Source organism: Lichenostomus cassidix, chromosome 7 (assembly GCF_008360975.1).
Source record: "Lichenostomus cassidix isolate B80296 chromosome 7, HeHo_3.0, whole genome shotgun sequence".
Lineage (NCBI taxonomy): Eukaryota > Metazoa > Chordata > Aves > Passeriformes > Meliphagidae > Lichenostomus > Lichenostomus cassidix.
Window position 1 is genome coordinate 4,129,012 of NC_139488.1, and position 27,345 is coordinate 4,156,356.

At 43.7% G+C, this 27,345-nt stretch overlaps 1 protein-coding gene across 1 annotated transcript; it reads left to right on the plus strand.

The window, feature by feature from the left end:
- Positions 1–1,835: 1,835 nt before the first annotated feature.
- Positions 1,836–26,244, plus strand: USP40 (ubiquitin specific peptidase 40). Its single transcript, XM_085065845.1, has 32 exons — positions 1,836–1,914; positions 3,471–3,687; positions 3,919–3,986; positions 4,722–4,835; positions 5,580–5,744; positions 6,179–6,325; positions 7,836–7,979; positions 9,007–9,135; positions 9,391–9,492; positions 10,053–10,160; positions 10,843–11,164; positions 11,606–11,687; positions 12,498–12,669; positions 13,175–13,259; positions 14,024–14,094; positions 14,775–15,094; positions 15,574–15,700; positions 16,040–16,097; positions 16,380–16,433; positions 17,193–17,281; positions 17,685–17,771; positions 18,271–18,307; positions 18,791–18,855; positions 18,967–19,041; positions 19,441–19,567; positions 20,376–20,470; positions 21,612–21,730; positions 22,200–22,265; positions 22,470–22,680; positions 22,802–22,897; positions 23,665–23,759; positions 24,284–26,244. Exons 2-32 carry the CDS (start codon positions 3,489–3,491, stop codon positions 24,387–24,389), a joined length of 3,735 nt encoding a protein of 1,244 aa, XP_084921971.1. The 5' UTR covers positions 1,836–1,914; positions 3,471–3,488; the 3' UTR covers positions 24,390–26,244.
- The last annotated feature ends 1,101 nt before the right edge of the window (positions 26,245–27,345 follow it).

The window sequence follows — 27,345 nt, forward strand, 5'->3', positions numbered from 1 at the left end:
GCAATCCTGGGATGGGTGAAGTTAATCAGTACCTCACTGTCTGTGAACTTGCCAAACCTTCCATTGGCCTGGTTATGCCATTTATCCCAGCCAGGGATTGTGGGTGAGTTGAACTTTGCTGGGTTCAAGGCAGGGCGAGACAAAAGTCACTCTCTGCTCGTGTGTGAGCCAGGAGACAGTTGGAATGCTGGATTTAGGGGAAAAGTCACAAATCTGGAGGCAGCCATGTCCAGGAATGGGCAACAGAGCTTGGGAAGGGGCTAAAAAATCTCATGTGAGGAGCAGCTGAGGGAGCTGGGGGTGGTTATGGAGAAATGTCCTGGATGTGGCACTTGGGGATGTCTTTTAGGGGTGATGATGGCAGTGCTGGGGTGAGGGTGGGACTGGGTGTTTTTTGAGGTCTTTTCCAAGCTTGGTGATTCTGTTAGGTTCAGGCTGGGCCATTTCAGGCTCAGGAGGGAATTATTAGGGTAGCTACAACACACTGGCCAAGGCTGGAATAAATCCATCACAGGAGATCCCAGACCCCTCTAATAAATCCAGACAGAGATCCCCAAATCTCTCGAAGAAACTCATGAAAGGAGATCCTAAATCCTTCTAATAAATGTATGACAGGAGATCCCAAATCCATCTAATAAACCCATGGCAGAAGATCCCAAACCCCTCTAATAAATCCATGGCAGGAAATCCTGAACCCTTCTTATAAACCCATGGCAGGAGATCCCGAACCCCTCTAATAAACCCATGGTAGGGGATCCCAAACCCCTCTAATAAATCCATGGTGTAATAAATTACAATCAGTTTAGTTCACGAACTGTTTGAAAAAGGTGATAAGTCTTAAAATTGCCTTTCCTTTTATTTTTCTTTTTTCTTTCTTTCTTTTTTTTGCTGTTATAAAAACGAATCTTGTTAGGAACCCTGCCCAACCCCCATGAGGCAGATACAAAGGAATTTGGCTCAGGGGCCATAAAAAACCTCCCCCGTGCAGCCCCTATGAGGCAGATACAAAAGGAATGTGGTTCAGGGGTCCATAAAAACCTCCCCCTGTGCAACCCCCACGGAGAGACCATCCCAGGAGGCCCAGTAACCATCACCCAACGCAGAGCACACCAGCCCAAGACGTCTCAACAGCCAATCAAGGATTCATGAAGAGACGCCAATCAAGACATACGGGGGGAGTGGGGTACTAAAGGGTTATAAAATTCAGTCCTCTGCAGGCCCGAGGCGCGGTGCATAGAGATATGCTTGAATCTCTGCCCGTCCAGCGCTGACTTGACTGATATCCGCTTGCTTTTAATTAATAAATTTTTTTAATTGGATCTACGTCTCTGATTGGATAATGAGGCTAAATTGATAACAATGGCAGGAGATCCCAAACCCCTCTAATAAATCCATAGCAGTAGATCCCAAACCCCTCTAACAAATCCATAGCAGGAGATCCCAAACCCCTCTAATAAATCCATAGCAGGAGATCCAAAACCCCTCTAATAAATCCATAGCAAGAGATTCCAGAAAGCCTCCAGAAAGCTGTTAAAGGCGCTCCCATGCTCCTGTAATAAATCATGTGTTTGTTTGGACAGACTTGGTCTTTACAGAATCCTAGAGTGGTTTGGGTTGGAAGGGACCTTAAAGCTCATCCCATTCCACCCCTGCCATGGCAGGGACACCTTCCACTATCCCAGGTCGCTCCAAGCCCCATCCAGCCTGGCCTGGAACATTTCCGGGGATGGAAGTCCCACAGATTCCCAGGGACTCCCCTTCCCCTCACGCTGGCAAAACTACAACTCCCAGCATGCCCCGCGCGGGACGCGCCCCCTCCTCGCGGGCCGCCGGTCCCGGCGCGCTTTGCGCGGCGCCACACAACAAGCATGGCGGCGGCCGCGGGGCCATGGCTGTAGGGCCGGGCTGGGCGCGGTGAGTGAGGGGATCGGAACCGCCGGCCTGGGGGAGACTGCCGGGCTCTGGGGGGTCCTGGAACGGGTTTATTAGAGGGGCTTGAGAGTCTCCTGGTGTGGGATTATTAAAGGGGTTTGGAGTCTTCTGCCATAGATTTATTAGAGGAGTTTGGGAATCTTCGGTGTTGGTAACTCCTGCCGTGGGTTTTTTAGAGAGACTTGGGATCTCCTGCCATGGGTTTCTTAGGGAGCTTTGGAGGTCTCTGCCTGGGTTTATTAGAGGGTTCTGGGGTCTCCTGTTGTGGGTTTATTAGAGCGGTTTGGGATTGCTTGTTACTGATATCCTAAAGTAGTTTGAGGATCTCCTGCCATGGGTTTAGTAAAGGGGTTTTGGGCTCTCCTGCCATGGGTTTATTAAAGGGGTTTAGGAATCTTCCTGTCATGGATTCATTAGAGGGCTTTGGGATTCCTGCTACGGGTTTTATTAGGGGCATATGGGATTTTTTGTCATGGATTTATTACAGGCTATTTGGGTTTTGTCATGGGTTTATTAGAGGGGTTTAGGGACCTCCTGTCATGGCTTTATTACAGGGGTTTGGGATCTCCTGTCGTGGGTTTCTTAAAGGGATTTGGGATCTCCTGCCATGGATTTATTAGCTTTGGGATCCCCTGCCATGGATTTATTGGACAGGTTTGGTGTCACCTTTCATGGATTTATTCCAGCCTTGGAATAAAGGCAGAGTTGTCCCTGTTTTATGAAAGCCTTGGACCATCCAGAATTCCTTGCAGTCGATATTCCTGTGTGGTTTTTAAGGGAACGAGGCTGCCAGCAGCAGAGCTCTGAGGCTCCAGAAATAAGGAGCGAGGGAGGATTTGGCACTCAAGTGCCTCTCTGGAGTGGTGGGTGGGTGGTGTCTCCTGGATATGGCCCTTTTTTGGGATAAACAATCCACTCTGGAGCTGCTGGGCTTTCAGGGAGGAGAATAATCTAAATGGTGGAGTGTAACAGGCCTGACTGGAAACAGGAATGAAGGCTGGGAGACACTTTGGAATGAGTGCCAAGCCCAGGAATTACATCCAGAAGCATGGGAGGAAGGGCCTTTACAGAATTTTTATAGCAGTCAAGGGATTGACAGCAAAAGCTGCATTCAGAGGAGGAAAAGCTGAATCAAAGTGATTTATTTCCTATTTATGTTCATTAGGAAAGCAAAACTTTAAAGTCTTTATTCTTTAATGTCTCAGATAAAGAAGTTCCAGAGGTTTGGAGGAGGTGGATAAGGACAATCCAAGGTTCAGTTCACTTGTAGGAATAAATACAACTATGTGCAAAATGGAATTGTGGTGGGTTTGATTGTGGTTAAAAGTCTGCTTAGACCTGTGGTAACAGAAATGCTTTTAATTCTTTTTGTTACATTACTTCACACTTTTACATGGATTAATTTTTAGAATGACCAGAATAAAATGAAAAATAAACAAATTTTCCACTCAGGGCTCTAAGGTTCATCTCAGAGGATTTGAGGTGGGTGGGTTCAACTGCATTTTTTTATAGTAAATGCTTTTTTTATTTTTTTAAAGGACTCTTCTGCCTTCACAATGTTTGGGGACTTATTTGAAGAGGATTTTTCCTTTATTTCAAACAATCATTGTGGGAAAGGGAAGAAATCAAAGCCCAGAGAGTCTGAGCCTCCAGCTCCCAGGGATTTCACCAACCTCAGTGGAATCAAAAATCAGGGTGGGACCTGCTACCTCAATTCCCTTCTGCAGACTCTGCTTTTCACACCTGAATTTAGAGGTGAGGTACTCAAAACCTTGCTTAAAATAATGTTGGGATTGATATTTTAGTGAGACTTGTATTTCTGGTGATTTGTTAAAGAAACACAGTGAACTCAGGTAATTTTGGGGCACAGTTCACTTCAAATATATTATTACAGGATAACATCATAATGCCTGGCATTAAAATATGTTAAATCTTTAAAGAGGGAATGTTTTCTTTTTAAATAATATATTTTTTTTCCAATTGCAGAGGCTCTGTTCTCCCTGGGACCTGAAGAGCTTGGGACTCTGGATGACAGCAGGAAACCAGATGCAAAGGTGTTAAGGATTTTCTTGTTAGTCACTGTCCAATGTTGATTTGGAGGAATATGGTTCCGATTAATGTGACATTTAGGAGAATGAGGGAAATCCTAAATTTGATACTGGAAGGTAGTTTGGGCTTGGCTGATACTGAATTTTTCTCACAGTTCTAAGCTTTCATTGCCATGAGGTTTTGCTTTAGAAATCAGATACTGAGTCTGTTTCTGCTGAGATGTTCTTCCACCCCAGTACCAAGCCTCTCAGGAGAGCTGGAGAGGGACTTAGGACAAGGGATGGAGTGACAGAACAGAAGGAAAGGCTTCCCACTGCCAGAGGGCAGGGATAGATGGGATATTGGGAAGAAATTGTTCCCTGTGAGGGTGAGGAGGCCCAGGGTGCCCAGAGAAGCTGTGGCTGCCCCATCTGTGTAAGGACCAGGTTGGATGAGGCTTGGAGCACCCTGGGATAATGGAAGGTGTCCCTGCCCATGGCAGGGGCTGGAATGGGATAGACTTTAAGGTCCTTCCCATCCCAAACCATTCCATGATTCTGCTTGGCTGTGCAGGGTGAGGCACTGTAGATTCTTGGGAATAAAATCTGACTGCTTGGTCTAAATCAAGTAACATGTGTTATGAAGGCAATAGACTGTGGTAGTTTATCACAAAGTTTGTGCTAAATTGCTTCTGTTCTGTTGAAATGACAGGTTTGAAGGCTCTTCCTGATCTGCTGTTTGTGTCCTGTTGTTGTTTGCAGGTTCGGATAATCCCACTGCAGCTGCAGCGGTTGTTTGCTCAGCTCCTGCTCCTGGACCAGCAGGCTGCATCCACCACTGACCTCACCGACAGCTTCGGCTGGAACAGCCATGAGGTGCCCATCTCCAGCACTGACATGCTTCCCCCTGAGTGGAGATGGGTTTTGGAAGTCTGGCATTTAGGAAATACCTTAAAATGCTTCAGGCTGTGGAGATGACATAGAATTGGGTCAGCTGTTGTTGGGTCTCCACATGGAGTCCATGGCAGTTTACAGGAAGGAACAGAAGATGATTGTTCTCTTTGATACAATTCCAGTTGCTTTTCCTTTGTCTTTAGAGGAATATTTTTCCAACAGGCTTCTTGTCCTCAAATACATAGATTCTCACCCAAGAACTATGCCAGTCAGAGATTAATCTAAATCTAGGGAATAGTGTCAAACTTTAGATGGAATACTGGGAAGAAATCCTTCCCTGTGAGGGTGGGGAGGCCCTGGCACAGGGTGCCCAGAGAAGCTGTGGCTGCCCCTGGATCCCTGGAAGTGTCCAAGGCCAGGTTAGGCAGGGCTTGGTGCAACCTGGGGTAGTGGAATGTGTCCCTGCCCATGGCAGGGGGTGGAATGGGATGGGCTTTAAGGTCTCTTCCAACCCAAACCACTCTGGAATTCTATGATTCTACCCAAGTGTAAGTGTCTTAGGTGCATAACCAAATAAAAAATATCAAAGGTACTACTTTACTACTCAAGGAGTAGATACATGAGTAGTCATTGAGAATCTTGATGACATTTGATATATGTTATTTTTAAGGATAAGCCAAGCTCAGCAGTGTTTCACTCCTTCCTGCTTTGGTTTTCCTCCTGCAGGAGATGAGGCAGCATGATGTGCAGGAATTAAACAGGATTCTCTTCAGTGCTTTGGAGACTTCCCTCGTGGGGACGTCGGGCCACGACCTCATCAACCGCTTGTACCATGGGATTGTTGTCAACCAGATCGTTTGTAAGGAGTGCAAGAATGTCAGTGAGAGACAGGTAAAGCCAGGGATTTTCCACTCTGGGGTTCTCTTCAGTCTGTTGGCTTTAAATGTTCTTGTTTTTAAAGTCCAAAAATAATGTCATCTTTCTCTTGAGTGCCTTGTTGAATCCAAGTAGTGAGTACTGGACTGTAAGTCTCGGCTGCATTTTCTAAACCAGCTTCATCAGGGGTAAAAACCCAAATGTTTTGCATCTTCTGAGTTCACAAGTGCTGCCTTTGGTGGTTGTAGTTAGCAGAGAGTGCAGTGAAGTAACAGCAAAACATATCTTGCCTAACAAGGTATTTGTTTTGCATAACAAAAAATTAATTTCTGTGGCTGTATGAGGGATTTTTTTCCCCATCAGCTGTGGTGAATAGGATGAGTGTCTTTCTAAGGTACCACAAACTTAAAGCCCTCAGAACCTTATTTTTTGTTATCCTTTCTGCACAGGAAGATTTTTTAGACCTCACAGTGGCAGTGAAAGGTGTTGCAGGCTTGGAGGAGGCCCTGTGGAACATGTATGTAGAAGAAGAATACTTTGAGAATGACAACTTGTATCGATGTGGAGCCTGTGATAAACTTGTTGAAGCTTCAAAGGTAACACCTTGGGGTGTGATGGTGTAGGGTTAGATGGGATATTAGGAAAAAGTTCTTCCCTGTGAGAGTGGGGAGGCCCTGGCACAGGGTGCCCAGAGAAGCTGTGGCTGCTCCTGGATCCCTGGAAGTGTCCAAGGCCAGGCTGGACAGGGCTTGGAGCAACTTGGCACAGTGGGAGGTGTCCCTGCCCATGGCAGGGGTGGAATGGGATGAGCTTTAATGTCCCTTCCAACCCAAACCATCCTGGGGTTCTATGAAACCTCAGCAAGTGTGTCAAGAAAAGCTCTTGTGGCTCATTTCCCAACTATTGCTGCAGTTTTTTATGTCTGCTGCACCCTGGCTCTGGGCATTTTGGAGGCTCAACTAAAAGATAAGGTACGGCATAAAATGACAACAAGCAGATCCATGCAATGAGAGAAATCATGGAAACTCACTGCTGGAGAACCCAAAAGAGAGAGAGAACCAGTGAGCAGTTGCTGCTCTGTGCAGGAAATGGTATCTGTTTCTCTGGTTTTGGTGGAGAGAAGCAGACTCAGGCTGTTGGTGCACTTTGCCCTCTCCACACCAGCTGAGCTCCTAGACATCCTGCGGCAGGATGAGTGAAGTCCAAACCCTGCAGCCCTCTGGATGTGGGAGGGAGCAGCCCAAAGGGAAACTGAGGACAGGCCAGGTTAATCAGTGACTTGGGAGTTCAGGAACATTCCCCAGTGCCTCATATCTTGTTGTAAGGGCTGGCTGGAGTTTAACTTGACTGGGTTCAAGGCAGTTCAGGGTAAGTTGTCTGCCTCTGAAAAGTATACTTATCTTTCATACCTGCTCATCCATGCAAGAGGAGAGTGGGAACTCTGAATTTTGGTAGGAAATCACTTAGCTGGGGGTTTCTTAAACCCTGTGTGTGTTCCTTGGAGGCTCCCTGTTATTGCTGTGCCAATGGAGAGGAGGATGCAGATGCTGGAAAGGCTCAGAAACATGGCCATGGAATCCACACCTGCAGTCAGAGGTGGTACCAGATGGTTGGTGTTACTTCTCACAAGGGTTCTTGATGTACTTACACATCAAGTGGTTGGATCTGGATTAATATTCTTCCTCACTGAAATGGATTATCCTGCCTTTCCCGCCTGGAAGATCTTCCCCTGTATAAATGAGGGAGACTTTAGCTCCTGGTTGTTCTGTGACTACCTGTATAGAGCACATGGGCTATGGAAATGTCATCAGTGACTAGAATTTCACCAATGTCCTTTATTTGCTGTGGCAGGATCAGGTATGGGTCTGGTGATCACCAATCAAGGAGGACGTGGGGCTTAACAAGGGGGAAGGAACTGGATCGCTTTTAGATTGTATAGTTGGATGAGAAATTGAGAGTTAATGAAGACATTTTAAAAATGAGGGCACTGATCTTGTTTGCCTGGTGATAACAAAGCTTTGGTGGAAAAGGAGTTGACCACAGCAGCATGAAAGCACAATTTTATTCTAACTTTGTGCTTCAAATGTTTTTTAAATCCCTCCCCAGTCTGCTAAACTGCGCAAGCTGCCTCCCTTCCTCACCATTTCCCTCCTGAGATTCAACTTCGACTTTGAGAAGTGTGAAAGGTACAAGGAAACAAGCTGCTACACATTCCCCATCCAGATCAACCTGAGGCCTTTCTCTGAGCAGGTGGGTACTGTTAGATTTGTTCAGGGTTTCTGTGTGCTCAGCAGAGAACCCACACCTCAAGGAGAGGTTATTTTTTATTTTGTATTTTGTCAGGGCAAGGTGTTTGAGTGACTGTGTGGTGTCCTCCTCCACTTTTGAACTGAGTGGGAAATACCTGGTAGCTACTGGGGGAAGAGTATAATAATTACCCAGAAATTACCTAACCTTTCCTTGACAGGAAGATTATAATCTGAAAATGGAAATTGAAATTTATTTTAGTGTGGTTATTCTCTGATAACATCTTGTGTAATTTGAACTGTATGTGCTTTATGTGCTTGTAGTTTTTCCATTTTTCTCAGGAATGTGAGATTGCACTTGTAAATATGATTCTGGTTATAAACTGAGCTATGTCATTGCTTGATGACAATTTTTGCTCCTTAAAGGACATGATAGAGGCAGTATTATGGAACAGACATTTTTCTTATCGAAGTGTTGCAATGCAAACTTGAAAATTTCTCAGTGTTTGCATTTGAAGAAGCCTTTGTTTTTTCCCTAGTTTTAGTATTTCTAAGTGTTACCTCTTTTTGCTCTCCTCTTTTAGACAAAATAAGCCTGGTTGTGAACAAACCTTGAAATTGAAAATATTTTGTATTTCCAGTGTTGTTCAGAACCATGCTTGTTTAGTAACAGAGGTTGCCCAGAGAAGCTGTGACTGCCCCTGGATCCCTGGAAGTGTCCCAGACCAGGTTGGACAGGGCTTGGAGCAACCTGGGGCAGTGGAAGGTGTCCCTGCCATGGCAGGAACGAGATGATCTTTAAGGTCCCTTCCAACCAACCCATTCCATGATTTTATGATTTATCAGCCTGTGTCTTGCTCCATGGCCTGTCAGTCCTTCCTCTAGTCCCCAACCCTGAAAAGCCATTTCAGTCTCTGCACACGTAAATACACACTGAGAAATGTCTGAAGTGATGCTGAAGGTGTAAAACTGTCCTTGTGTGTGAGACTTGCTGACCTCTGTCGTTACAATTATTGTTTTTCTTTTTAAAGACTGAAATGGATGATTCAGAGTACATGTATGAGCTCTTCTCTGTTATTATACACAAAGGTGGCTGCTATGGAGGACACTATCATGTTTATATCAGAGATGTGGATGAGTTAGGAAACTGGCAACTGCAAGTAAGTCCTAAAGGATTTTCTCCCTTGCTTTAGAGGTTGTATTTTTCATAAAAGTGTTAAGAGCTAATGGATGAATGTGCATCCAAATTCAATTAATATTTAATGAGGTTTTGTGTGTCTTACCTAATTGAGAAGGGTAGTTTATCAGCACTTCCTTCACACTTCTAAATTGTGCATGATGATGTCAGTACAGAATAATCAAACCCTCTAACTGTGTGGGAAACAACAATATTTGTGAGTGTCTATCATACCCAGGAAGAAGAGGATGGGCTGATTGAAGAGAAGGCTTTAAGAGATACTGAGAATGGCAAAGAAACAGAAAACCCATTGGCAGTCTTAAAAGGGATTTTATCAGAGGTATGGTATGTAAGGAGTTCATTGCTTTGATTTTGGAGCTAGGGAACCTACAAGGGGTTGGTGTATGTGAGAGTGGGCAGGTTTAAGTGTCCATAGCTCTTCTGAACTTGGTACAATGCATTTAAAACTTGACTTTAATATTAGTAGTGGCTCTTTATACAGACAGAGGTCCTTTTGGAGTATTTCTCAAGCTGCTCACCTAAGCTGTTACAAAAGGAATCAGAATATCCTGATTTGGATGAGACCCACAAGGATCATCCAGTCCAAGCTCTGGCCCTGCACAGACACCCCAACAATCCCACCCTGTGCATCCCTGACAGCATTGTCCAAACACTCCTGGAGCTCTGGCAGCCTCAGGCTGTGCCCATTGCCTGGGGAGCCTGGGCAGTGCCCAGCACCCTCTGGGAAAGAACCTTTCCCTGATATCCAACCTATACCTCTCCTGACACAGCGCCAGTTATTAAAAACTGGGAATGATTAAAGCACTTCAAAATTGGATTATCTGTGTTGATCCCTTGACTTTTGTAGCCTTTGTTACCTTCGTTTTCATTTCTCTGTAGGAAGAAGCTAAACTGATTCCTGTGGATCAATTAGGGCAGAAATTATTGGAGAAGAAAGGAGTGTCCTGGAATAAGAAATACAGAAAACAATATGGAGCATTACGGAAGGTAGTCACATGTTTGTTTGTTAGTTTTGGTTTTAGATAACTTTCATAATATTTCATATCGCCATTGAATAGTCATGAGGATTATTGACAATATGGACCCTTGGATTAGCATGTGTAAGGAGAGGTGTTTGTAATGTGAATTGTCAGGCTGGGGAACACAAGATTCTCAAGGAATTGTCTGCCTGAGAGTTTTTATTTTCTTTTTTTTTTTCATCTCTGTGGTTGACCTATAAAAAATTAACCTCACCTACTGAACAGAAATCAGTTTTAGAAAATGTTCATTTCAAGTGACTGAAAATCACCTTTTGGTTGGTTAGAGCTTGTCCATGAAATTAATACTCCAGTAAAACCCTGTTTTCCAATTGGTTGCTGTATTTTATAAGTTTTTAAGAAAAGTACTTTAGTATTCGTGTTGTGAACAGGTGGAAAATTGATGTTTGCCTGTTTTCTTTAAGGGAGCTACCTGCAGTTCCACAATAATCATTTAAATGTAGTTGTGAAATGTGGATGTGAGGCTTTTGCAGAGATAAACTGAGAAAATACGTGAGGAAGCACCATAAAATGAGGGTTGAAGTAAAGGGGTTTGTGTCTCACTTTGAGGAGAATCAGGTGAAGCAGCTTAACGCAGGCTGCTGCATTTCAAACTGGGCATCCTCTTCATCTTGTCCTTACTTTCCTTTCAGTATTTGCAGAATCACCCTCAGATCTTTCAGCTGAGCCCTGATGGGAATAAGGTTGGGCTGAAGGAAACGCACAAGCTCCTGTTCAAGCTGGATCCTCATGGACAGGATCACCAGAACCTTCCCCAGAAGAATGATGTCCAGTGGAACTCAGAGAAAAACCCCCCAAGGCCAAGGGCCACTTCTGCTGGGTGCCACTGGTTTGATCTGAATGATTCCAAGGTGCAGCCCATCAAGGAGAAGGATATTGAGAAACAATTCCAGGGCAAAGAGAGTGCCTACATGCTGTTCTACAGAAAAGCTCAGCTGAAAAGGCCACCTGAAGGTATACAAAGATCATCTGGAGATTCTGGGGGATTACCTGCTTTGACATTTTTTCTGGTGGGCTTTTTGTCATTTCCAAGCTTTTTTCCCCCCAGTTTTCCTTGTAGTGATCATTTAAAAAGAGTTAAATGAAGATACAAGGAGGTAATTGGTTATAGCTGACTAATTTTCTTTAGTATGCTCCACAAATAATAGCAGAGCATCAGCTGAAACAAATACAAGTTGTTGCTAAAGGCATTTATGTATTAACTTCTCTTAAAGAAAGGTTGATTGGAAGGAGTAAAAGCATTTGTTTGCTCTTTATATCACCTTGCAGTCGAATTTTCTCTATTGTGAGCATATTTTCTCTGAGTTTTCAGTCATTCTTGTACTGCAATGTCTCATCTTGATCACTTTTCTTGCTTGCCAAACCACATTTTAAGCCTATCCTTTTTTGTTGCAGCACGAGGAAATCCAAGGTACCAAATTCCTGAGCACCTCCTGAATGAAATGAATGCTGCTAATACAGAGCTGCAAAAAAAGAGGTATATTGGTGTCACTGTACCCATCTCAAAGAGCTTTTACCTGCAGGACTTCCAAGGGATTTAAAAGGAAAGAAACTCCTTGAGCAGTGTCAGTACTGAAATGATTCAATGTCATAGAGGTTAATTGAGGAATATCATTTCTATATCCATATTTTGCTGGTTCCCTGCTTCCCTGTGAAAATCACTGCAATTGTGGGAAGAGAGTGGAGTGCATTATCTTAATTATGTTTATAGAAGGAGTTCTCCATTGGGATAAGGGGGAAGGACTTGGTTTACTGTGAATTAACAGATAAATTATATTCTCTGCCAGAAAAGTGGAGGGAAGAGCTCGTATTCAGGTTGGACAAAACTTTCCCTTGTGTGGAGGGACACAAGTCCTGATACACCTGAATCACTGTTAAGATATCAAAATATGGACACAAGAGTGTGTTGTAGAATATTTCACACAAGATTCACACTGCCCCAACCCTGGATGTGTTCAGGGCCAGGCTGGATGGGATTTGCAGCAACCTGGGATAGTAGAAGGTGTCCCTGCCTATGGCAGGGGTGGAATAGATGAGCTTTAAGGTCCCTTCTAACCCAAACCATCCTGGGATTCTGAGTGAATTCTGAGTTCTTTCTGAGTGAATTCCACTTCTTTATTTTTTTCAATCTTTGCTGCTACATTGAGCTGCCAGAACCAGATACAGGTATAGATGAGGAGGGAATGTGACAGGGAATTTAGTCCTAGGGGGGGCAATTCCAGGACAGCTGCACAGAAACATCTGTTTGGTGTTAAATTCACCAGTTTGTTGTGTTATTGTCCCAAAGAGCTGAATGTGACTCAGCAAACAATGGCATTGATTTACATCTCCACCTGAGCTCCTGCTATAAATTCCACAATGGGGCTTTGCATCCTTCACTTTCCTGGAAAGAGAGTGTGGTGGATTTGACTATTGACAGAAGGAAAACACTGGGAGACCTTCGACAGGCAGTATTCCAGGTACCTGCTCTATTAAATAAACTCAAACTTCATTTTTCACTTGAGCCATTGCAACATTTACAAATACAGTTATGCTGCAGTCTTTGTGTCAAGGAGAAATTTTTGACAGTAAATGGAGTTTAGGTGGCTAAAAACTTAAAATGGGTTTACACAGGAGGAAAGAGTGGTGTGTGGGGTTTAGTCTTGAAGCCATGAAATTGCTGGAATTTTAACTATGGAGACTTCAAAGCTCACATCAGCTAATTAATTATATTTGGGCAGCATGTAAATGGCCATGGATTGATGGCATGGATTGTTCCTGATATTTTTATCCAGGATTATTCTTGATATTTCATTTTGTGACAGATTTGTCTTTGTCTTTTCAAGGAGTCACCAAATAAGTGTCACCAAGTGAGCTTGGGAGCCAGGCTGTGACAGCTTTCAGCAGATTGTGATTTTTGTGGGTGCTGTGAGTTACTGCTCACTGTTAATTTATATAATCTTTCTGGTTGTTTTTTCCAATTAGATGTTGGAATCTTGGGAAGGGGACATGGTTCTCAGCATGGCCAAGCCTTTACCAGCAGGATTGCATCTTTACCAGGTGCTTGATGGTAAGAGCATTGCATGCAAGGCTTCCATGTTATTTCTGTATTTTAATTGCTGCAGACATCAAAAGATTTCATCTATAAACCATCTTGGTGATGTTTATAACTAAGCACTCTTCCAACTCAAACCCATGTTAAGTTATTTAAATTATTTTACTGTTAATAGTGAAATTAATGATCTCGAGACTTTTCTGTGTGATCTTTGTTGTGAAATGCACTAAGACTGCAGATCTTAAGCAAGTTAAACACATTTGCTGGCAAGAATTTATCAGTCTGTATTTTGCCCTTGATTTGCTTGTGGATGTTTGCTTTCATAGGATTGGCCTAATAGGTGGAGGATAGAAGAGAGGAGCCAGGGTGACATCAAAGGAAAATGTAGGTTAGACTTTAGTGAAGTAGGAATTTTGTAAAGAGAAATGCTCACATAAAGAGTTCATTAATTTATTAAGGGTACATTACTTTTTAAATCATCATTTTCGTCTCCAGCTTTACATTGTTGGGCAATTCCAAGTGTTAATCTTTAAAAACCTATTCAGTAACTTTTAAACTTCATGTTCTCTGTGGTTAGCTGCAGAAAGTCAGTGTTGAACCAGAACGTAACCCAGCTTGCCATGATGTTGACATCAAAATACAGAGACACTCAGAGCTGCTCAGAATGTTCCTCCTCATGCTTGTACAGTTCTTTAAGTGTAGTGACTTCTAGAAACTTGCTGACCCTGTTTGTGTGTTTTGTGGGGAGCAAGAACTTGATGATTTGCTCCTTTTTTCAGGAGATGAGCTGACCCTGGATGGCATTGGGCTGGCTGATGGAGCAGATGTCTTTGTGTGGAATGGGAAAGAGGTAAAGGAACCTCCTCCTTTGTCAGCTCTGAAGAGATAGGACTGTGCATGGTCTCCTTGAAATTCTGTGCTCCTTTTGTAGTTTTCCATCTTCTCTTTAATATGATTAAAGAGAAAATATGATCATCTTCTCTTTAATATGGTTAAGCTTCTGCTTAACCTGGAAGTAATTGTGAAACACAGCATTTTATTGTGTCTCGCTAATGGAATGAAATACTACTTTTAAACTATTTTTATTGTAGAAGTATCCATTTGATTTTGGATTTATCCTCTGTTTTGAGGGGATGATTCCTCTGTTCACAATCTGATGGAGACCAAGTGTCCACTGGTTTCCCAGCTGCTGTTACCATGGAGTGGTTTGGGAGGGGATTTAAGGATCCTGTTCCACCCCCTGCCATGGGCAGGGACACCTTCCACTATCCCAGGTTGCTCCAAGCCCTGTCCAGCCTGGTCTTGGACACTTGCAGGGATGCAGGGGCAGCCACATTGTCCTTTTTCTTCCCAACGCCTTTGGGTTCCTCTGATGGTTTGTTCAATAGGAATTTGGTCAAAGTTGGTTTGTTTATAGTGAGGGGGGAGTGCCCATTTTTTGTCTCAATTTTCTTGCTGCCCTGCATCTCCTGTATTTAATGGATCAGCCCCACCCAAAGCTGGCATTCCTTCCTTCCTCCTTTCCCTCAGGTTGGAGGCACAAAGGTGCTGACAGGCCCTGACCACGAGCCTGTGGTGATCAACGTCCTTCGCTTGGCCGAGTACAACGAGGGAGGCAAGGGGCAGCACTTCACCGAGTCCCAGCATGTGTTCTCCTGCAGCACCAGCCTGGGGGAGCTGCACACAGCCTTGGCTCCAGCTGGAGGCATCATCCTCAAGAATGGCTCTGGAGCAGAGAAGGAAGCCAAGAACTGGGAAGTTTTCCGTGAAGAAGACATGAAGGAAACAGTCCGAAGTGTTGGGCTGAGGGATGGGTGCTCAGTGCTGATCTTGGACAGCCATGACCAGAGGTAACGTTTTTGATGAGTGTAATTAAACAAAAAAAAGCAATTTTGGCAAAACCTCTTAGTTCAAATTATACTAACAGCATATATTCTTGTAACTAATCATCACTTTGAGCTTTTAAATGCAAGTATTTTTATCTTAAGATTTGGAGACCAGCTGTTTATCAGCTCTTAGATATTTCTTGCCCTCAAAGTGCAGCAACAGTTACATCCTTTGATTTACACTTGTAAAGGGGGAAATCCTGGTAGGAACAACTTGTGCTCAGTTGAATCTAAAGTTCCCAGGGGCAAATTTGTAGTCTCATGATGCTCTGTGCTCCCTGAGGCCTCTGCCCCTGCTCTGGGAGATGCCATCACTACGAACAACTTTCACATCATCCATTTATTGGGGATAAATACTGGGGAGCTGTGCTGATTAATGATGTAACCCTGCTAATGGGCAGTTTTCCTGTCTCTGACTGTCCTTGCACTGCTGATTCCCACAGCTTTGTCAACATGGCAAGTGGGAACTTGACTGCCTTCACCTATGACATCAGCTGGCTCCAAGTGAAAAACTTCTGCGGCGTGGAAGAGGAGGAGAAGCATGTTAAAATCACTGCCACTATCGAAACAGTAAGGACTTTGCTTTCCTGATCAGCTTGGCCACTGCACTTGGACCAGCTCATTCACTTTACCCTCAGGGATGAAGTTTTTCCCTGCTGAAAATATTGTGTAGCTCAGAGTTACAATTCCTGGGATATTTGCAGGTAATTTAAACCAGTGCAGGGTTTTAGTGTCAAACAGTTTTCTTTTCTGGAAATGGATGTTCAAAGTAGCATCAGTAACCAAAGCTAAAAGAGGAGGGAAGGATTATTTGCTGCTCTTTGTGTACTGGCACTTGAACAAGCAGGGGTGTTAATGGCATTCCAAGTTGGAGGTGTTAATATCCCTTTTAATGTCTCTTTCTTTTAGGTGATGTCAGATATCAAAATGAAAGCAATACGGGAGCTTCAGCTGGAGGAGGAGCTAGGTAAGTGCTCAGCTGCTTTATCAGCCTGAAAATGTTACTGTTTACTGGCTTTTTAGTGGTTTTAGTGGTAGAATTTTACTTTCAGTGAAAGAATAAAAGCTGAGACTGTTGGAGTCTCTAGGAGTCTCTCTCCAGTTATATTTTTGATGTCACAGAGGGAGGCATCTAAGATAAACCTGTTGTAATTAATCTTAAAGGTGCTACCTGTCTGAAATTCTGAGCCAAATTTATTCCTATTTGAATTACTTAATACTTTTCTCTTTCCTGCCCTTTTTGCTGCAGCAAATGAGAGCTGTCTTAGACCTATTAGTGGAAATGGGAAACTTCTGTCTCCAGGTAAATTGATTTATTTCATTATTGTCCTGTAAGAAATTCACTGGGGAGATTTTAAGCCTCCCTTTGTCCTTTCCTGGGAGAAGTACCCACACATAACTCCACTGATATCCAGCCTTAACTGAACCAGTTGTGTGGGGGTTTTCCAGTTTTAAAGTTAATTAACAATACCAATACAAAGGTAGTGATTAAACATAAATGTTGAGCTTGGTTTTATTGCTTACATCCCTAACACCACCTGTGCTCCTGATGGGCAGAGTTCAGCAGGAAAGGACCCCCAGCTTTGTTTATTATAAATGAGAACCTCTCCAGAGGAGAGCACCCAGGATAGTTTGGGAGCTGGAATGTGTGAAAGAGGAGGGAAGCTGGGTGCTTCCAGCTTCCTGAGGAGGAAAAGGCTTGGAGAGAGATGGTGGTTGCTATCTTGAACTCTTTACCATGGAATGATAGAGAAAGCAGAGCCAGATTCTTCCCAGGGAAAAAGATCAGAGGCAGCAGACATGAGTTCCAGCAAGGGAAATTCCAGCTGGTCTGGTGGTGGGGAAAAGGGATTCACAATGGAAATGGTTAAACCATAGACCCTGGGAGATGTCCATACCTTTGCTGTCCTCACAGGAGATTCACAGCTCTGCTCTCAGAGCTGAGCAAGTGAAATTCTCTGTGGGGCACTGAAAGGTTTTAGTTTACTCTAAAGATGACAGAATGGATATTTTTGTAAGCAGCAGCTGCTGATGTTCTCCCTGCTTTTTGTCCTCCCTGAAGTGCCTGAGGATTACACAGTCAAGGAAGCAGAACTGAAGATGGGAAGCTTGCTGGGGCTGTGCCGTGGGAAAGCTCCAGCTTCCACTCAGGTACAGCAGTGGATAGGAGGAGTCTTGTGCAGGGAGAGAATAAAGGAAGAAAAGGGGGATATTGCTCCTGGAATGTGCAAGTTGTAAACATCCCAGAATGGTTTGGGTTGGAAGGGACCTTAAGGCTCATCCAGTTCCATCCTGCCATGAGCAGGGACACCTTCCACTGGACCATGATGCTCCAAAGCCCCATCCAGCCTGGGCTGGATATGCAAAGAAGAAATAGTTGGGTATTTTTAGAGACCAGGGGTGGCTAATGAGGATCTGCTGATGGCTATAACTCAATTCTCTTTGCTTTTTGTGCCATTTTAGTTCTGTTTGACATTCTTGCCACAGGAATTATTCCTACACAATATTCCCACATTTCTATATTTATTCTGATAGTTTGCATTTGGATTTTCAGCTCTTCTTGTACTTCATGGTTGGGAATGACCAAAACTGCAGCCCTGAGATGGAGATAGTTGTGGAGGAGACTGCCTCTGTCAGAGAGGTAAGGCTGGCTGCTCCCACAGCTCTGCTTCCAAGCTCTTGGACAGCATTCCTTACACCCTTTGCCTTGGACAGAACTGGAGGCAGAGAAGTTGGGAAGAGCCATGCACAGAGGGAAGGAAGCTCTGGGTGCTGCCAGTCCAGCCAGTAATAGCAGGAAAGTGTTGAATTTGCAGCTTTGATTTTTGTTTTTTTTAAAGGTACAGAATTCTGTGACAGAATTTGTTCAAGTAAAGGAACAAACTAGCAGCACAGATTTAATTTTTTACCAGTTTGGGAAAGCTGTCTCAGCTGATGTAAATTTCTTGCTTGAAAACCATCTCATCCATGAAGGGTTTAATATATAGCCCAAATACATCTTGTCTATCTAATTATATTGTTTTAAGAATTACTCAGCAATCAGTCACTCTTTGTCAGAAAATTGTAATATAGATTTGTTGAAAATTTTATTTCCCAGTCTCAAGGTTGACACAACTCTTACCCTGTGCTTCTTTTTTCAGTGTCTCAATTTAATGCTGGAGAAATCTGGATTATCAGGTTAGCTGTGTTGTTATATACATATTTTTACAGGAAATTCTTATGTTTTTAAGACAGTTCTTGCTACCCTAAACCTTGTAAGTTTTTCAATGATCTGTATGTCATTGTAATATGAGGAGGGGAAAGAATTTTAAACATCAAGCCTTTATAATACAGTTTTTTATTTTAAAGAGCTTGTCATAGTTTCAAATGATAATTTGACACATGGGAATTCCTTCTCTTTCCTCTAAAACCAGGGAAAATAATTAGGTAGGTGAGGAAGAGACATCTATGCAAATAAAATAGTATTTCCATACAGCAAAAGGTCTGGGGAAGGAGATCAAAGTGATAATTCATTTAGTCAGAGCTGTGTTTTAAAAGCAAATTAAAAAAAATTATAAAGGAAAAGGAACCTTAACACTTATTAAGAGTTCTGTAATATTTTCTCAAACTGGCATTAATGACTAATTAATTTTCTATGTGTGTCTTTTTGGGTTTTGGTAGGTGACAACTGGCATTTGAGAAGGCTTGACTGGTGCTATGAAGCAGGAGAAGCATTAAGTCAGGAAGTAAGAGGAGCCTATTTTAATCCATAGGTTCTTTGCTCCATGTTGTCTGGAGACTTTCCCTGAGGATCTGCATTAAGACTGACATGGATCTTGTGCTTTCTGTCCCTGCAGAATGCCACCCTGAAGGAACTCAATGTTTGCAGAGGAGACACTTTGGTTATAAGTGAAGGAAAACTTCCAGAAAAGGTAAAAGGAGAGTGGACAGTGTCTGGAGACTTGGAATTCCAGAATGGTTCGAGTTGGGAGGGACTTTAAAGCTCATCTCATCCCACCCCCTGGCACAGTGAGGGACACCTTCCACTGTCCCAGGTTGCTCCTGCCTTGAACAGGTTGTCCCTTGCAAAATTGTAGCATCATTATTCTTGCACCACCACCATGTTCCCCACTAAATCACATTCCCAGCTGCCACATCCACACATTCTTTGGACATTTCCAGGGATGGTGACTCTACAATTTCACTGGGTAGCCTGTGCCAGAAGCTTAGGTTTAAACAAATCTTTTTTTTTCTTCCTGTGCTAAAGGTGAAATTTCTCCTTGTCTGCACAGAACACTTGAGCTACCTGGTATTTTCTGTTCCATTTCCAGGGTTTCCTGAAAATCCCCATCTGGTGGTTGAAACCTTCAAGCCATAAGAAACATGGAGAGAATGCACAAGACCAAGTGAATGGGATGACCTGGAAGATGGATGCTTTGCAGGTGTCTGCTGCAGCAGGTGAGACTGGCCAGGTTTTGAAAGGAGTCAATGGCGGTTGCTCTTTGAGAAGCTGTAAAAGGAGGGCTGGGTAAAGCTTGCATAGAATAAAAAGCCCTTACATGCAGTGGTGTTGTAACTGTTGGTTCTCCTAAAGGTCAAATCCAAATCAAAAACCAGCCAGGACAGGAAAATCAAGTGAGAGTTGAGAAGGGAGAAGAAAATGAAGTGGGGGTAACAGAATTGGTAAATTTGAAATAAATTGGGTTTTAATTTTGTATTAAAAATAATATTCCTTTGGTGCTAAGTAGTGTTGTGGGGCAGGACTCCTCTCCTTGTAGAAGTTTTCTTTGCATTTTTCTCTTTCTGTCTCAAACCTTTTCTGAGTTTCACTTTCTCCCCTGATGATTTCAGTAGTGCAGCTAAGAGCAATTTAACTTTGGTTGCAGTGGGTTTAACCAATAATTAACACTATATATCAATGGGAATAACTGCTCTTACTAGTTCTAAATTATTAGTTCTTAGTACTTAAATTTGCAGTATGGGATCTGTATAGGAACTGTTTGGAAACTATTGGGATGTATTTTATCTGCTGTATATGGCTGTGACAAGGGGTTGGAATGAGCTGACCTTTAAGGTCCCTTCCAACCCAAACCAGTCTGGGATTCCTTGATATTCTGTTTTTTTAAATGGACTCCAAAAAACTGGAGGTCAGGTCCCTTCTCTAAGTAAAATCTGACTGTGAAGTGACTGTAATCTCTCAGAAGTATACAAATCATGTTAATCCTCCGTTGTTTGTCTCTTCCTCCTCCCTCTCCCCCCTTTAAAGCTCCACCAGAACCCATCCACACAGGCCTGGATCTTTGTTATGCTGGCAGGATAGAGATAGCAGGAGAAGCCTCCTTGGAAGATCTGAAGATGCAGGTTAGATGTTCTCCTGTGTTGGAATGTGCAGCAGCGCTCTGATCACTTGAGCTCTATTAACAGCTATCTTTCATTTCCTTTTCCCTTGTCTCCAGTCTGTTGTGCTATGGCATTTATGCCATGGTCACTGGTAAGTACCAAGAGGCAGCTGGAGCACGTAGCTCAGACACTTCCCTAGTGTCCCTGCAATCCCCATCCTCCCTGTCATGTGTCCTGGCCTGCAGGAGCCTTGTTGCACTTTATTTGAAATTCTGCCTTGCAGCCTTTCTCTTGATTTCACAGTGTAAAATCTCTCCATGGGTAGCACACACATAACAAGCACCTCTTAAAAAGTCACTCTGCCATTTCCACCTTGTTCCTGTATTACTTTTCTGCATCCTTTTTTAATTTTTCTTTTATTTCTGTGTATGGAATCTGATAATAAAGAATTGCTTTGGGGTGCACAGGTTTATCAGTCAGGAAGGTGTGGCTCAGTTTCTTTGGCCAGAAGCTACAATGCCTTTGTATGGTTTTAATACACTAAAAACCAAACCAAAACAAGCAGAACACCCCAGAAGAAAAAATAAACCCCAAAACCACACCAAACCCACAAAAATTCATAACCCAGCCCTACTAGAAGGCTCTGTGTTATTCAGCCAGTTAATTGTTCTACTTGAACTGCATGGGGAAGGATCTCTCACCTGGTTCTGCTCCATACCAACACTTATTTTTTGGGTATGGCTTCAGTTTTGGGCTCTGCCAGGTTACTGCAATGGAAACTGCAGCTTGAAAAGGGAGAATTGGCTGAGCATGGGAGGTGTTGTGTCCTTGGGAAGGGCTTAGATGAGCTCAGCACGTGGCTAAAGCCTGGGGCAGCAATTGCAACAACCTCATTCCTTCCCAGTTGTTCAAGTTTTGGTTGAAAAAAGAAATCTGGTGCTTTGGAAATGGAAGTTGAAGTGAGAAATGTTGAGAGGGAATGGAATCCAACTCCCTTTAATGTTGAAAACTGAATATTTCAATCCTAGCCACAAGCAACAGCTGGTGTGGAATAAATCTCAATACCTTGCCCTCTTTTTTGAGAGTTAATCCAGTGAGTTTCTGGTTTTTTCCAAGGAGACTGGCTGCTCGGATTGTTGACATAAGTATTTGTGTTTTTCAGGTTCTGACTTTACCCTGCTGCCAGGAGCAGGTTGTGCCCTTGCCCTCCTTCCTCAGAGCTTGGACAGTGGACAACAAAGGGCCAGGGAAGCTCCTCCGGGACAACAAGCAGAGGCTCAAGTGGGTTTCTTGGGGAATGTGTAACAGGCTGGATATGGGATGGATTGTGGAGAGATAAATCAGCTCAGTTTGGGTTGGAAAGGATCTTAAAGATGAGCAGTGCCACCTCCTGCCATGGGCAGAGACACCTTCCACTATCCCAGGTTGCTCCAAGCCCTGTCCAGCCTGGCCTTGGACACTTCCAGGGATCCAGGAGCAGCCACAGCTTCTCTGGGCACCCTGTGCCAGGGCCTCCCCACCCTCACAGGGAACAATTCCTTCCCAATATCCCATCTATCCCTGCCCTCTGGCAGTGGGAAGCCTTCCCTGTGTCCTGTCCCTCCACCCCTTGTCCCAAGTCCCTCTCCAGCTCTCCTGCCGCCCCTTTAGGCACTGGCAGGGGCTCTAAGGTCTCCCTGGAGCCTTCTCTTCTCCAGCTGGACATTCCCAGCTCTCCCAGCCATGCAGACAATCTCTGTTTTGTTTTCAGTGACTACAGGCTGGGTGCCAGAGTGGAAATCTGCATAGAACCTTTGCAGGAAGAAGAGAATTTGGGGTAAGAGCTCAAGAGCCTTTTTTCTTACAGCTCTGCATTTGAAGGGAGCCTTAACTGAGCTGCTTTTAACTTCAGTGGTGTCAGGATGTGGGGAAAACCTTGGATCTTTGTTGTTTTCCATAAAGTCAGGGAGGGCAGGAGGGAAAGCTGGGAATTCTGAAAGCACAGCTCACAAGAATGTCTGTTCTCTCCTCCTACTGCCAGCCCCCACGAGCTGCTGCTGCGAGTCCAGATGGCAATACCAGGAGAGAGGGACTACTCTGCCTCCAGGGATTTGGTGTGGGATATCTCCAAGGAATGCACGACCTGGGCTCTGAGGCAAAGAGTGGCTTCTCACTATTGTCTCCCTGTAGATAAAATTGAAATAGCCAAATACTTCCCTGAGAGATTTGAGTGGCTGCCAATATCTAGCTGGGTAAGATCTGGAATGACAGAATCCATGTTGTTGGAGAGGAGCATGTGTTGGTTTGGGTGGCAGTTCCTTGGTGATTGTAGTGAAGGAGAATTCCAAACTCTGCTGCTTTGATTTTATTCAGACACAGCAAATCTCCAAGAGGAAAAGGAGGAAAAAGCAGGAGAGTTTGCAGTCTGCACCTTATCACCTGAAGGATGGAGACATCATTGGGGTGAAGGTAAATTTCCTTGGATTTAGTTGTTGCACAAGGATTAAGTTCAGGCACTGCACCCTTTGCAGTATCTTCATTTATTCCTGGTTTTCTCTCATCCTGCTGCATTTCTGAAAGTGCTGGGATGTGGGTTTGGACATTGCATTGTGTTGATAGGAAATTTCTTGCTGCTGATGCTTCTGTTTCTCCTGGATCTTCTTTCTTGCTCACATTTTATTGACTGGATTTTTTTTCAAATTCTGAGTAAAATCCATGGACGTGCCCTTTAAAAATCACGATAGATATAAACCTATTGCACACTAGGGATTACTGAATTATGAGAGTTCTATTTTATGGTGTAAAAAAGCAATTACCCAGCATTGAGCTCTGAGCTAGCAATAAGGCTTAGTTAGGAGAAGGAAAGAACACACTTAGAACCCATAGGATAAGATTCTAGAGGTTTTCTAGGGTTTTAGAGCAGTAGCAGAAAAAATCTGATGTCTTGTCCTGCTGTTCTAGCCTATTGGAAGAAATCCATCCCTGGAAGTGCCCAAGGCCAGGTTGGATGGGGCTTAGAGCAACCTGGGATAGTGGAAGGAAGTGGGACAATATGATCTTTAGGGTCTCTTCCAACCCAAACCATTCCACGATGCTATGATTCTAATTAACTTGAAATTAAGTGGTAGAAAACTAATCAGAAAAATGCTCTGAAAATTAATTTTGTCAACTGAGCAACAGGTGGGAAATAGGTTTGACCTTCTGACTTTGATCTCTCAAATCCTTTTTCACAACAGAACCTTCTCCTTGATGACACCAAGGATTTCAGCACCGTGAGGGATGACATTGGGAAGGAGAAGCAGAGGCAGCTGGCATTGGAAAAAAAGAAGAGGTAGTGAGCATTTACCTTCATTTTTCTTTAGGAATATGCAAAGTGTTCTCTGGTGCTTTTCAGAGGAGCTGTGGCTGCCTCTTGGTCCCTGGAAGTGTCCAAGGCCAGGTTGGACAGGGCTTGGAGCAACCTGGGATAGTGGAAGGTGTCCCTGCCTGTGGCAGGGGTGGGACTGGATGGTCCTTAAGGTCCCTCCAACCCAAACCATTCCGTGATTCAGACTAATGGGATAATTTTGAGGCCAGTGGTAGCTGGGTGCTGTCAGAGCACACAATTCCAGCAGTCCTGAAGGAAGGAAGCACTTGGGTAATTCCAACTCCTAGCTCTGAATGTTCCTACACTGAACCTTGTGATTTTTTCTTCTCTTGGAGCACACTGTGGAGATGAAAACCAACTCCTTGGCTGGCCTAGCCTTGCCCAGGTTGTTTTTACAGCTCCTTGGAGCTCAGAGTGCAGGCCAGGCTCACAGTGCTAAGGCCCAGCACTAAATATTAACCAGGTTATTTCTGTTTTCCCTTTGCCAGTCGCCAGGAGCATGCCCAGGATCCCTTTTTCCCCGAGGAGAAGCTCCCCATGAAGCCCCGGAAACCAGAAGTTCCTCTTTCCATCAACGTGGGTGTTTTCAGATAGCACCAGGAGCTGCTCTGCCCACACTACCCTGTACTAACCTGGCCTGGAGGAGCTCAGCTCCAGCAGCAAGAGGAGCTTTCCCAAAGTGTCTTCAAGGATCCCTGAGGCAAGAACTGGGTGTAGGATTCAGGATAACTCTGATTTTCTTCTGCTCTCTCTTGGGGAAGTGCTTTAAGGTCCCTTTCTCGGTGTGGTACTTACTCTCAGGCTGAGTAAATGCACTTTATCTAGGATGAAAAGGATTAATATATTGTATAACCCCCTTGGTGACTCTTTTGTAATCACCCTGAATGCTTTGTTGGGTCAGATCTGACCTCTTGCACCATCACTACTGAGATTTAATGCAGTCATAATCATCTCTTTTTTAGAATTACTTCCCATCTCTATCACTGAAGTTACTGCTGATACCAGAATTTGCTTTTCTCTCTTTATCTATAAGCCTAAGTCTGTAGGAGCTGGAGTCAGACCTAAGAATGAAGGAAATGTGGAAATCTCTGAACAAAGTGTAGGAAATTGGCTCAAAAAAGAGCGAGTCCAGGATCTGTGAAGATGTAAAACCAAGGGAGTTAATCTTAGATTTTTAAGTTTATGGGGCTTTTTTGTTGTCCCTAAACTTCATCAGCAGACAAAACGGTTCAAAAAAATTGCCAGATCCAACGTTTGATCTTAAATGGGTTTTACTGTACTCAGGAAAAAGGCTTGGATTTATTTTCAGTGCTCTTCTTCAGAGGAATTTCCCTCATTTCTGATCTTCCCAGCTGTTCTGATATGCTGTTACATTGGAGAACCTGTTTCTCTTGGTGCCTCTGTGAGAGCAGGGGGTGCGAGCAGCTCACTGAGCTGAGCTCCAGGTCAAAGGTTCTGAACTATTAACTCAAAAGTGAGCCTCAATATCCTTAATTGAATCTGTGAAAATGAGAAGACAGAACACAAGTTCGTTTTGGGGGACTGCAGTAAATATTTGACCTATTTGGTGTATGTGTAGATTTTGTAGTAGGAGCTGCCAGTTCAGCAGATTCCTCACATTTTGGGTACCTTTTATAGGTTAACATTATTCTGGTATTTCAGACAACAGAAAAACTGACACTCAGCTATCAGCAAAAAAAAAAAAAAAGTAGTGAAAAGCACCATGAAACACATGATTATTATTTATTTCTGTGCATATCTTCAGAATTCAGCAGGTGCTCCTGTGCTTTTTGGGGCTGATCTCTGCAGTAGGGGCTGTTTAATGTCCTCACTCACTTGAATCCTGAAATCCCAGTTTGATGGATACATTTGCTGCCCGAGGTGAGGGCAACTGATGTTTTCCCATCTTAATTTGTGTCGCCTTCTTTCCATAGCAGGTGTTCTTGGGAGCCTGGGTTTCCAGCAGGGATCAGAGGTGCTGATTCCAAAGGCTTGTGTTTCTTTCCAGATGGTTCCATCCCATTGTATTTATTTGCTGTCACTTTAGTTCCTCTGGTTCTTGCTGGAGAGCTGGACTGAGTTCAGCCTTCCCTCTTAATAACTCTGATCTCTCCTTGAGAACACCAAGTTTGGAGAAATTGAAATGCAAATTCCAAGTGGGAATTTTGTGCCTTTGTTCAAGTGTAATGTAGCAGCGCCTGCACTGAACCAATCTTGGGTTATTTCTAATGTTGGCTCAAAATGCATTTTTTTTTTCCTTAAAACTCTTGTGGGCCATTCCACAATGAGAGAGTTCATAGAAAACAGGGCTGGGAAGAGAAAACACCTTTTGAAAATGGAGTCTTGGTGACTCCTTGTGTTCTGATGGTTATTTGCAAAGCCTGGAAAAGCTTTCATCTTTATTTTTCAAGTGTTCTTCACAAAATAAAATGTCATTTCTATCTGCCTAGTTGGTTTGTCCGTGGATGTCTCACTGGTTGGGAATGGCGCAAACTGGTTTCTGACATCAGTGTTAATTACCTTTAATTTTCCAGTCCATTCCTGAACCAACATTCCCATCTCTGGGTGAGATTTCCCCAGCTTTCTTGTGGCTGTTGTCTTTTCCTGAGGCTCCTGGCTCAGAGCTCCATGTGCAGGAGCAGCTTTGCTTTGTCTTGTGTTTTCAGTCAGTGGGGATGGCAGGGAAGATTCCTGGAGAATCCAGACTCATGAAAGGTCCTGGAAAATGTTTTGCCCCAATTTTAATGAGTAGTTTTGTCTGGTTATTTTGTCTGAGCAACAGCTTTTGACTGAAATTACAATTGACTTGTAGAAAATATGAACCCACTTTCTAGGAAATTAATCTTTTAGGGTGTTTTTTTTTCTCCTTTCTCTTGGTCATCTGGCTCATCTCAACTTGCCCAGACCTTGGAAAAATGCAATCCTCTAAGTGTTTTTAAAGTGGGCAGCCAGGAGAGGGGAGTGCAGAGCCACCAGCCCTTAGGAATTATCCCAGTCCTTGTGGAATACAGGTATTTAAACCTTGTTTACCCCCAAGGTGAGGAGTATTGCCACAAGTTCTGTGGGTTGGGTGATGAGGCAGAGCAGCAGCTCCCTCAACACTGTGAATTTGGGACCAAACCTGCATGGAATTGGAAATCCCACCAGCATTCAGATCCTGAGGACAGCCTTGGCAGGGATGTCCTTGCTGCACCTCTCCCCTCACCAGGTAAGGCAAAGTCTCTTTATTCCTCTGTACTTGCAAAATTTGGACATCAGCTGAAATTCCAGATTATCCTGCTCCCACCAAAAGGCATGGAATAACCTTTTCATAAAAGCTGTCTTGGATCAGCCCAGCAACGTGCAGGGTTTTAATGAAGGTATATTGATTTATAAAGCATTTCTGCAGGATTTATGGCAGACACACCTTGTTCCTTAGGGTTGGAAATGAGAGGAGCTTCAGGGTCTTTTCCAACACAAACCATTCTGGGATTCTGTGCTTGGAGACTGTGATCCTAAGATTCTGTATCTGGAGATTCTGGATGTCTATTCCTGCTTGTGGTGGTGGTGA